Source organism: Morus notabilis, unplaced genomic scaffold (assembly GCF_000414095.1).
Source record: "Morus notabilis unplaced genomic scaffold, ASM41409v2 Scaffold5456, whole genome shotgun sequence".
In the NCBI taxonomy this organism is placed as follows: domain Eukaryota; kingdom Viridiplantae; phylum Streptophyta; class Magnoliopsida; order Rosales; family Moraceae; genus Morus; species Morus notabilis.
In genome coordinates this window covers 1,142-13,008 of record NW_010367659.1, presented here as the reverse complement: position 1 = coordinate 13,008, position 11,867 = coordinate 1,142, and the positions used below count along the sequence as shown (strand labels likewise).

General features: G+C 31.5%; 2 protein-coding genes across 2 annotated transcripts; both read left to right on the top strand.

The window, feature by feature from the left end:
* The first annotated feature begins 4,722 nt into the window (after nucleotides 1–4,722).
* On the top strand, nucleotides 4,723–6,725 carry LOC21384529 (transcription factor bHLH84). The gene is made up of 5 exons (XM_010113226.1): nucleotides 4,723–5,307; nucleotides 5,420–5,665; nucleotides 5,757–5,822; nucleotides 5,913–5,978; nucleotides 6,624–6,725. Exons 1-5 carry the CDS (start codon nucleotides 4,723–4,725, stop codon nucleotides 6,723–6,725), a joined length of 1,065 nt encoding a protein of 354 aa, XP_010111528.1.
* Nucleotides 6,726–7,768: 1,043 nt separating this feature from the next.
* LOC21384528 (transcription factor bHLH84) lies at nucleotides 7,769–11,244 on the top strand. The gene is made up of 6 exons (XM_010113225.1): nucleotides 7,769–7,836; nucleotides 9,959–10,295; nucleotides 10,412–10,681; nucleotides 10,788–10,853; nucleotides 10,951–11,016; nucleotides 11,146–11,244. Exons 1-6 carry the CDS (start codon nucleotides 7,769–7,771, stop codon nucleotides 11,242–11,244), a joined length of 906 nt encoding a protein of 301 aa, XP_010111527.1.
* The last annotated feature ends 623 nt before the right edge of the window (nucleotides 11,245–11,867 follow it).

The following is an 11,867-nucleotide window of genomic DNA, read 5'->3' as shown; positions in this document are numbered from 1 at the left end:
ATAAATAAATAAATATATATATATATATAATTGGAGTGGAGAAAAACCATTTCATAATTCCCCTAATCTTCATTCTTCAACAAACAATTATATATTATGAGACATTTAACAATAAAAATTATATATTATGAGAAATTATCTTTAACAATAAAATGATTGAGATTCCTACAGTAGCACATGAAATAATAACCTAACTCAAGTCTCTTGAACTATTAGGTTTGAATGAAAAATCGTTAGCTTCACATATGCGTATATACATAATACATATATATGTAATATAATTTTGATGTAAATTTGATCAGATGTAAAATTTAGAAACGTAATCTATCATTAGAGGTAAAAACTTCTAAAATGACTCATCCATATGTCAATTATATTACACAAATCTAAGGACGTCTCTTTTAAAATACTATGTAAAACATGCAAACTCCTGCTTTTGGGGGAAAGTGCTAGTGCTAGTACTAGTGCAATATAATTGATCTTTCTTGTCGGAATTTTCTTTGTCAGGGCTTGAAATTTATACTTTAAATTTAAGTAGTTTTGTATCTCAATTTTTTTTTAATGGGGGTTTTTTTTTTTTTTTTTTGAATTTGAAATATTGGATAGACGAGAAAAAGTTGCAATACTCGTGCATAATTAAGTAAAAATTGAGGTGTAATTTTTTTGAGTGGTTTTATTCAACCCTTTTTTTGAACACCTCCTTCTATCTACACCCCACATAATTTTTATATAATTAAATTTATTTTTTACACATCCCTATATACAAAAATTACCCCTAGCTATTTTCATAAAATTATTAAGGGTGGTATTATTCACACACCCTCTTTACTCTTCATATCCCCGTCTAACACACACCTTAGATAATTTAATTTGTTACTTTAATATTATCATTTATATGTTCTCTCGATTTTTTTTTTGTTGAAGCTTTGAGCTTGGAGTTTTTTAGTTCAATAAGGGATTTCATTAACTAGAAATAAAGAAAAATTCAAAATAAACAATTCTTTTGAGCAACAAAATAAACAATTCAGGAAAGAAAAAAAGAAAATAACACAAGTAAAAATAGTAAAATAAAAATGTAAAGAAACAAACGATAGCAGAGCATATGAACACGAGCATGTATTATATGCATTGACATAAATTATATAAAATGGCAAAAAAAACAAAAAAAAAACAAAAACAAAAACAAAGTACGAGCACAAGCAGCAAAGAAAAGAACAAGGGGAAAAACACTAATTTTGAATTTGGGGAAAACGAAAAAAAAAGGTGAAATAGTTAGCTTAAAAAAACTAAAAGATTAGAAAATAAGTATAAACACGAAAGAGGAAAAATAAAAAATAAAAGAACAATCATAATACAATAAATAGTAAACAAAATTTATCATAGCTTTATGAAACTTTTTGGAATAGTCATTAAAAGATGAAAATTAGGATTTTGTTATAGATTTCAAATTAGTCATAGTTTATAATTTGGGAATACAGCGTGTGGTCTGTGGAGGGAAAAAAACTTCAATTATTAATTTCCTCTTTGTAGTAAAATTTAATTATGTAATTAAGTCTATTGTTTTTTTGTCATTTTTATTTTTATGTAAGGGTCTTTTTGTTATAAAAAATTTTAATTTAAAGAGAGTGTGAAGAGTAAAAAAGGGTGTGTTAATAGAACCACCTTTTTTTTTTAACATTCGGCATAGAATTAAGAATTTAGAAATGGGATAACAACATATATGACCATTTTTTAAAGACTTTTTAGAAAGATAAAGAAGTTTTGTAAAATTAACAAAATAGCCATTTCTTTTACTAACTTAGTAGTCAATCACTGATTAACTTAGTAGTCAATAAATGATTGATTATCTATCACTAATTGACTTAGCGGTAAACCACTGATTGACTTAAGTTTATCACTGATTAACTCTATAATTTTTCATTATTAATCAATATCAATTAATACTTAACTAAAATCAATTAGTAATTAATCAATTTCAATCAGCAGATTACATGTTTATTAAGGTTAGATAATTGGTAAATTATAATAATGAATCAGTCAATAAATGAATGATCGTCGGTCAATCTCTGATTGACTATTGGAAAAAACGACCATTTTCTTAAAAATAAAAACAATTCGGCCATTTATTTAAAAAATAAAAAGTTCAGCTATTTATTAAAAAAAGTGGTAAAAAATAGCCATTTATTTGATTTCTCTTTAGAAATTCCATACAAAATTAGAAAAACAAAAAGAAAAATAATATATTTTAAAAAAATAAATGGAGCAAGCAAAGCCCTTGGCTCCATCCTTAACTTTTCTTTTACATAACTCTTCACTTGCAGCAGTAATACCAGTAAATTTGTATATTTACTTTCATATATCAATTTTACATGTATTTTCTTTTGTTGTGATTTTGATAAAATTTAACACCCAAACTACGTTATTCATTGTTTCTTAAAGGTAGAAATTTGTAATTGCACTTATGATCTTACTTCGTAATGAGGATTGGTATTGATACAATATTCAAAATACCACGTGTAATTAATTAAAATGATTTACGTTCAGAGAAAAAAAGGAAATTACGCGTCTCACCCTTTAGAACGTCAATAAAAAAGAATTATCCTGTATGTACTTTGTGCTATCACATGATATTATTAATTTGCATTGGGGTTGGCAAACTAACTGGAAGCTCTAATTTCTTCTAAAAAAATGCTATGGCCGCCGGCAAAGAAGAAAATCAAATTCAGAAATGTTTTCCATTATGTATTATGTATTGTGCTGTTGCAAAGATTTTATTCGTCTCTCTATACATTTCTAGTTTTTATTGTTTGAGTTGTAATATTCTACCGCAATAAGTCGTGCAAGGGCTGCCAACTACATTAGTAACTCAAAACACATATTTCAACTTCTTTCTTTCAATAATATTGCAAAAGAAATTTCCTTTGATTTTTCCTTTGGATTTTGGAAAGAGCTCTATTTTCTATGTCCATGTATATATGCCTGAAACTGGGAAGCGCGAAGAGCGCCAGAATCTCAGGTGGGACTTCATATATATATATATATCACACACACACAAAAATATAATATAATATGCTAATTAGTTTTATAAATTGTTAGCAAACTGGGTTAGCATTTTTTTTTTTTTTTGCAATAATTATATAGCTATTTCTCATGTTGTGTAATGCAGATCCCAAGCGAGAATCATGAGCTAAATCTTTATGATTTATATCTTATCAGAGAAGACTTATCAAATATAAAGTATTTGAAGTCGGTACACATTGGTTCACATTTAAAAATTAGGAGTATTTGAAGTCGGTACACATTGGTTCACATTTAAATTATCAGAGAAGACTTATCAGATCCCAAGCGAGAATCATGTTGTTAATTGGACTTTCTTTCTCTTTGATAAATCTCTATTCCATTTCTGGCTAATGCAACTTATGGATCATGAGACTAGGATTTAGATTTTATATAGAGCATGATCAAGTGTTCGGAACTGAACTCCCTTAAAAATGGTAAAAGAAAAAAAAAAAAAAGAAAAGGAATCAGGTGTTAACTGTTAAGGGAAATTTTGTTATTTTTTTTGCAGCCGTGAACCAAACGAACATATAGTACTCTACAAGGAATAAGTACCGTCGTTACTTTCCACGTCGATGAGTGGTTTGACCGGTATAGTAACTGTTCATGTTGGCCACCCAACAATTATCTTAGAAAGTGGCAAAAAAAAATGGCTTTTTATATTGTCAATGGCAACCGATATGAAAAGCATGATTTACGACATTGTTGGATTCTACATCGGTCTGATGACTGACGCCGTATGTTTTTCACATCAATTCAAAATCGACGTAGGTTTCTTTTATTGATACCGTTATCAATAACAGAAATTAAAAGTAGTAATTAAAGATATCCTTTTATCAAAACTAGATAAGAAACATGGTTTATTAACTTTTACAATGGAGTTCATCATTCTAGAATCTCCTTTATTTTTTTGTTGGAGACGTTCATGTATAAGGATAGAATAGTTGATCATTATATATATTCAAATTAATTCCTTTCTTATCCCTCTTTTTCTAAAGTTCCTTTTTGTACTTGTCAATTGTCATTCCTTTTAGCACATACATATTATAATCAAGCCAAAGACAGTTCCCATTTTCTCTCAGGGTGAGGATATTCTGACCATTATAACCACTTTATTATTTTATCGTCTCTCAACCAGCAGTACTTGCTACACACTTAATCGTATTTCCAATGTCACAGTTGTTTTGTTGCCTAAAATAATAACGACAACAATAATAAATTAATAACAATAATAGCATGAACAATTGTATAATTGCAAAATTTAGATAAGTCCTTTTCATGGTAGTTATGTATTTGACGCTTACATCACTATGGAGGCTTAAAGAGGAGGAATGAATTTTATATTAAATTAATCCATCTTTAATCATCGTTGCTTGAACTTGGTCCCTCGCTTAGTTGTCTCACGCGTGTGATTGATTAAAGAATTGTGACTTCTTAATTAATTAATTCCTATACTAATGATTGGAACTAAATTAATTTTATTTGGAGAGGGAATTATTTTCTTTGCTGATGAAGTCAATGAATGATGTGTTCAGACACTTTTCATTATTGCTACCTATAAATACTCTTCATCATATTTATCCCAAAGCACCATATCAAAGCAAATTTGAGTCATTATAACTAACTAATCATTTTTTTCCCTCTACCTAATTAAAGAAGAGAAATATGGACCTTTTGGGTGGTTTTTCAGCAGGAGAATGGAGCCCCCTAAATGAGATTTACAACTCAGAAGATCATGTTGATTATGATCATGATCATGATCAGTTGATGGCTGCTCATATGGACTGTGCTGTAGCAAATTATAACATAATTATGGGGGCTTCAAGCTTGGAAGCACTCCCATTTACCATTTGGCCTAGCAATGACTCAACAATAGTTCACGACGTTGCAGGCTCTACTTATAATCAAGATCATGCTCCAAAATTTGGTTCTTCACAAATTGCGAATTATCAGCCTGCAGATACTAATTCGGTGGCAAGCAATGTCGCGTTTTGGGGGGATAGAGGCGCCAACTTGTTTCTCATAAATGATCATCAGTGGCTGAACATCAATCATCAAGAAGTGAGCTGCAATGGGGAAGAATCTGGTGGAAGCCAGACTACTGCAGCTCATGTTGTTCCACAGCTCAAATGGGAAGTACCTGATCAAATGATGATCACTGTACCGGATCAATTAAACATGGAAGATGGAAGTGATCTTGTTTCTGGGAATTCCAAGAAAAGATCAAGGAGTAGTACACCAGATGATCAAGTGAGTAATAATAACAATGCTATTTATTCTTTTCTTATATACTACTTCTTGCATTGAAATTAGGGATATTGACCAAAAAAAAAAAAAAAAATCTCATTAATTACTATTCTAGGATCCAAAGAAGTACAAGAGGAATGTTGTAAAGCCGAGGAAGAATAAAAAACTTGGGCTAAGTGACAACGAAGAAGATACAAGTGCAGGCTCAGGAGAACACTCAGATGCTTCTCATGAAGATCTTGGAGCTGGAATGGCTTCAAGCCCGAGCCCGAGTCTGAAAGAAGCGGCGGCTCCAAACCTGAATGGAAAAAAAAGAGCCACAAGAGGTTCTGCAACTGATCCTCAGAGCATCTATGCAAGAGTAAGAAATTGATAATTGAAAGCTTTTCAATTATTTGCAGAAGTTTTGAGTATAATATTTTAATAGGCATTTTGTACTTGTAATATTGCAGAAGAGAAGAGAGAAAATCAATGAGAGGCTGAGAATATTACAGAACCTTGTCCCCAACGGAACAAAGGTTGGTAGAAGCAATTAATCTGTGTTTCTCAAAGGTGTCACCCAATTAGAAAGTTCAAGACTAATGTTGGGTTGTTCTTTGTCATTTCAGGTTGACATTAGCACAATGCTTGAAGAAGCTGTCCAGTATGTGAAGTTCTTGCAGCTTCAAATCAAGGTAAAACAACATTTCCGAATTCAAATTTCCAGATTGAATTGGAGGAATACCACTCTTACGGAATCGAGATTCGAATATATTACTCTTGTAAAAAATTTATACGTTATTTACGCTTAAAAGTGGTACAGATGAATAACTAGACTTCAAAAATGAGTATTCACCCACCTAATTTACACTCAAATTTCGAGGTGGAGAGAACAAGATGGGCCTATGATGGGCCAGCCATTAGCTAGCCTGAGCCCAATGTCTTGTTCACACCACACCATAATACATGGTGTGTGTGTGTGTGTTTGTTTTTATTAATAATATTTTTTTCAGAAAATTTTAAATGAATAACTAGACTTCAAAAATGAGTATTCACCCACCTAATTTACACTCAAATTTCGAGGTGGAGAGAACAAGATGGGCCTATGATGGGCCAGCCATTAGCTAGCCTGAGCCCAATGTCTTGTTCACACCACACCATAATACATGGTGTGTGTGTGTGTGTTTGTTTTTATTAATAATATTTTTTTCAGAAAATTTTAAATATAGTGTTGACGTCAAGCACTAAAATACTTCTTAGATATTCTTAAAAAAGGAAAAAAAAAAAAGTGAATAGTACTTCCCAAGTTAATTCTTGTTTTCGTTTTTGAATTTTTACAGCTTTTAAGCTCTGATGATCTATGGATGTATGCACCTCTAGCTTACAACGGAATGGACATTGGACTTGATCATTTGAGGCTCGCTGCTCCAAGGCAATTGTAGAAGACATATACATACATATATATATATATATATATACACATGTATATATATATATATATGTACAAATATTAGCTGTTATTTTCCCTCTTAAGATTACCGGCTTTTACAGAATTGACTAGAACAGTCAGAGAGAGCAGCAATACCTTGAACATGAGATGGATGATTATTTCATATCTATCCATCCATTGACCCATATTAGGAAGCTTAATTGTTCTTGCCATCTTCGTAGTCATTCTGATCAACGCCACAAATTGATCAATCGAACTCATAGGTTGATGATGAAGACTGTGTGAGAATTTTTTTTTTCTTTTTTTTTAGGAAAATAAGTATGGTAAATAGTGTTGAAACTATAAAACTATATTAATGAAGAAGTTTGAGGGTTTTTTTTAGCTGATTACTCTATACATTTTCCTCTGTATATTTTACAATGTATATTCATGGATATTGTTTAATTTCCTTCTCATGAAGTACAACAGTCAAGATGGCGAACTTTTTACGAGATCCCTAGTGTTCATGTTTATGAACATTAAATCTCACCAAAATCTTACTAAAATGGAAAAAGTATTCACAGAATGTTATACAAATATGACGGTTTAAACAGAGTCCCGTACTATTTTTATACTTACCATCATGCTTTGTATAAACATAGTGTATATTATATATATATATATATATATATATTATACACAAACCTCAGGCTCAGGGTCCTTTCTTGGCCTTTGTAAATATATATAACAGCTAGGGGTGGCAAACCAACTGGCATCTGATCTTTTTTTCTAAAAATTCTTCTAATTAGGCCGGCTAAGGATTAAATTGTATAATGTATTTGAAAAATATTTTCTAGTATATGTTGCAACGATTATATTTGTCCCTCAATATTGTACTATATGTTTTTTTTGTCGGGCAGATAATATTCTACTGCAAGAAGTCGTACAAGGGCTGGCATGCACTGATTATAAAACGACAATATATTTTTCTTCTTTCTGTTTATAGTGCAAATTTAAATTCCTTTTGGAAATAACTTAATTTCTTCATTGCCTAAAATGGGAGGGAAGCGCCAAGAGCGCCAGAATCTTAGGTGGGACTTGCTCACTCTAATTAAGCTTCTTAGGTAGGGTACTCTTTTGGTTTTAGTCTCTTAATTAAACTTTTTTTTTTTGTGTGGCTAAAGTCACTTAATTAAACTTAATTAGTCAGTGTGTTAGCAAACTGGGTTTGCAAAACGAAAAACAAATTAGACAAAAACAAAAACCAAGACAAAAAGCAAAAAACAAAAACAAGGGAAAAAACTAGGAAAAAACATGGAAAAAGAAATTGGGGTTTACATGCAGGATTCCTTCTCAAGGAGGGGTATCCTCAATCTTCAACACTTTGTACTTTTTTTTTAGGTTCTTCAACGTTTATATCTTGGCATGTATTGGTTTCCTAATTATAAAATTGGCTATAGTAACCTCGTACATCGATTAGAAATTTGGTTCCTTATTTAAGATTTTTTAGCTGGTTATTCCGATAATATCAATTCATACAAACATGCGACACAACAAGTGAATTGTATTATGCCAAAGGAAAAAGTGTATTGTCATTTTTATTTAATAGGAAAAACAGTCTCATTTCTTCAAGAAGAAGAGACAATTGTTGGGTATAAGATCTAGTCCGCAAAAATAAAAGGGTGATATAGAGAAATGACCCCTTATTAGATGGACATAAAGTTTTATACTTTATTTTATGCTTTCCTTTTTCAAAAATAAAAAAAAAACTACGTTTTTGTCTTCATTTTCTGTCATTATTATCAATCTAAATAGGGTGGAGTTCTAAGAAATGACACTAAACTAAAAAAGTAAATTAAGGGGGTGCATTTCCTAATTTTGTCAAAATATCATTTGGAACATCTCTAGCAAGATGGACCAACCTTATATAACGAATCCTTTTTGCAAGACCATGTAGATCTTCATGCAATGCAAACTCTAGTTTCCATTTTCAAAAAAAAAAAAAAAAAAATCCTTATTAATTATTGAGAAACCAATCCTATCCTATATATAATTAAAATAAGTTAATGGCATTCCCTAGTTTTTAAAGGGTATTTCCAAATTAGATAATTATAAACATTCATTTTTCATGTTATTTTTTCTTACACAAAAAATTGGTATACATAAAAGTTGGACTTTTGTGGAGCATATATGTTTTTTTTTTTTTTTTTTTTTATAGAATATATGGAGGATATATAGCATAATTTAGCATACTAAATAGTTACACTTAATAAAGGCCCCTCTTTTTGGTGATAAATCTGAGGCAAGTTAGAGGAATATTATAGCATGATCAAGCTTAGAAATGAATTTTCTAGCAAAAAACAAAAAAACAAAACAGTGAAAAATTAATCCTAAAACGGGGAATTTGGGAATTGGTCCAAATTGATCAGTACTTTTTAGTCAATGGGATTAGCTGTGAACAAAATCAACATATATTAACACACCCTTGTTTTTGTTGGAACAAAACCAACATACCCTGATCAAAAGAAAGGCAAGTATTCCGGCAATAATAAATCAGGTTAAAAATTCCCACCTGGGTCAATGACAATAAATTTGCATCTGGAAACCAATTATAAACTGAAATAAGTCAAATATTAATCAAGACATTTTGTAAAAAGTCTGCTCTAATTCTCTCTCACTTCTTTTTGCAATATTCTTTGAAACAAGAAGACAATTGAATGTAAGTTCTTGATAGATTCCAAGTTAAAGACAAACATGATCCTTTTCAGAGATTTTTTAGGGTGACCAATCTACTGTTTATATGATGATTATTATATTCAAGTTTTTATGGCCTTTGATCTCTAAAATAGAGCATTTATAATCGTCAAAGCTAAATACCGTATTCAAGCCAAGTAGTTCCAATTTGCTCTTAAAAGATGGGGATTCTTTTCATTGCTCAATTTTAACTTCATTAAAAATTATAATCTTCTTGACACTTTTTTTTCTTTTCTTTTTTCTTTTTGGGAAAACCTACTGCCTTCCATATTCAGTCCACAGTTGTTATTAGCCAAAAAATTAGTGACAAATACTAATTATAAAAATGAATAAATAATTATAGAGCTAAGTCATTTTCATCTTTCTCCCAACATTGCTTGAACTTATCCCTCTCTTTAGCTGTATATATGCCAATTCAGCAGTTATAACACCACATTATAATTGGTGCTTCAAGTTTAGAATGCCCACTTCCCAATTTCACTTATTATGAAGGTTCTGCTCCACATTTGTCTTCGGGTATATTCGCCAATTCTTACAACTCATACACTACCTTGGTGAAAAGCTTAATAGCTCTCCTCTAGCTCCTTGTGAGGGTGACGTTGTCATGAGAAACAACGACCAGTTTCTCAGCGTCGAAGGAGGTCACCGTCATCAATGCCTGAACCAAGACTTTGTCAGTAATGGAAATTATGGTGGAAATAACCAACCTGCGGTGTCCCATAACGCGATGTTACACGAAGAATTGACCGTGGAAAATGGAAGCCGGTTCAGGAATAGTTACATGAAAAGATCGAGAAGTACTCCTATTATTCCAGCAGAATATGGTCAAGTAAGTAGAATTTTCAATGAGAGTTTAGTTATGATTTCTTGCAAATTTTTGCATTCTCATTAGGGATATTCTCATTGACATGATTCCATTTAACTGAATATTCATCATTATTGTAGGATCCAAAGAACAAGAGGAATGTAAAGTCAAGGAAGAATGCTGCTCAAAAGCTTGCTATGAGTGACTACAATGAAAAAGATGGCAATGCTAAAGCGCCAATTAGCCCCAACAGCTTCTACTCCGCTGGAGAATACCCAAATGCTTCTCATGAAGAGCTCGGAGGAGTAGCTTGGAGTTCAAGTCCTAAAGGGTCTCCAGCTCTGAACCTGAACGGAAAAAAAAGGGCGACGAGAGGGTCAGCAACCGATCCCCAGAGCGTCTATGCAAGGGTAAGCATGCAGTACTAATTACTTACGTCCTCAAATTGTGTAAAAAATATGCTGCAGCTTAATTACAAATTGATTAAGCCATGCTTTATTTATTTGTACCTTGCAGAAGAGAAGAGAGAAAATCAATGAGAGGCTGAAAATACTGCAGAACCTTGTCCCCAATGGAACAAAGGTTGGAGTAGAAATCATGTGTATAATATAAAAATGAAAATGCTGATCACCTCAATAACTTTGAAGATTAACTAAATAGGCTCTTTGGCATATGGCAGGTTGACATTAGCACAATGCTTGAGGAAGCTGTCCAGTACGTGAAGTTCTTGCAGCTTCAAATCAAGGTAATTAAAAATTTCAAGGTTACAATATCTAGATCTTATAATAACATATTGTTCCTACGCATTTTTATTTTAAAAATTGTACGTTTAGTGGATCCATAATTGCTTGTTTTTTGGTTTGGATTCTTATAGCTCTTAAGCTCTGATGATCTAAGGATGTATGCACCCCTCGCCTACAATGGAATGGACATTGGACTCAATTTGAGGAATATCTTCGCTCCAAGACAATAGGAAGAACACATGCTCACTTAGCCTTTTTTCTTAGTAATGAATATGATTCACAAAATTGACTAGGAACTGCCAAAGACAGCACCTATCAATCCAACATATAGCCTATAATTAATTCGTATTCATCGTGTTTATCGTCGACATTTTGATCAACGCCTTTAATTGATCAAATACTTTAGTTGAAGCATTAATGGAAGGTTAATCTTCATTTATTTTTAATAATCATCAACTATTGGAGGTAATTGGATACTGCATGCATGGTCGCGGAACAATATTGACTCTCAGCAATTAAGAAATAGAAGAATTTTAGTTACATAGTTGTTAACTACTGATCATTTTGTTTTTATATTTTCATTCAAGGATCTTAAGAAGATCTTAATTAAGTTCACTAAAAAGATTCTTGTACCTAAATTCATTTGTCGTCTAATGTTATATTTTTTTGGAACCATTAATGATAATATGGGCCAAATTAAGCTGCAGATATGTGAACTGAAATCTTTGCCTTCTTAGTAATTAAAGGAGTTTTATATTGCTTGAAGCTTATATCCTTAATTAGCACACATTTGACTGCTTCAATATTATTGAAAAGAATTGAGCCATATACAAGTTGGATTACGAAATCTTGG

Coding starts and splice junctions, on each gene's coding strand:
- LOC21384529 (XM_010113226.1), top strand. CDS start 4,723: ATGGACCTTTTGGGTGGTTTTTCAGCAGGAGAATGGAGCCCCCTAAAT. Junction 5,308..5,419: donor GTAGTACACCAGATGATCAA/GTGAGTAATAAT, acceptor TTACTATTCTAG/GATCCAAAGAAGTACAAGAG. Junction 5,979..6,623: donor TCTTGCAGCTTCAAATCAAG/GTAAAACAACAT, acceptor GAATTTTTACAG/CTTTTAAGCTCTGATGATCT.
- LOC21384528 (XM_010113225.1), top strand. CDS start 7,769: ATGGGAGGGAAGCGCCAAGAGCGCCAGAATCTTAGGTGGGACTTGCTC. Junction 10,682..10,787: donor CCCAGAGCGTCTATGCAAGG/GTAAGCATGCAG, acceptor TGTACCTTGCAG/AAGAGAAGAGAGAAAATCAA. Junction 11,017..11,145: donor TCTTGCAGCTTCAAATCAAG/GTAATTAAAAAT, acceptor GGATTCTTATAG/CTCTTAAGCTCTGATGATCT.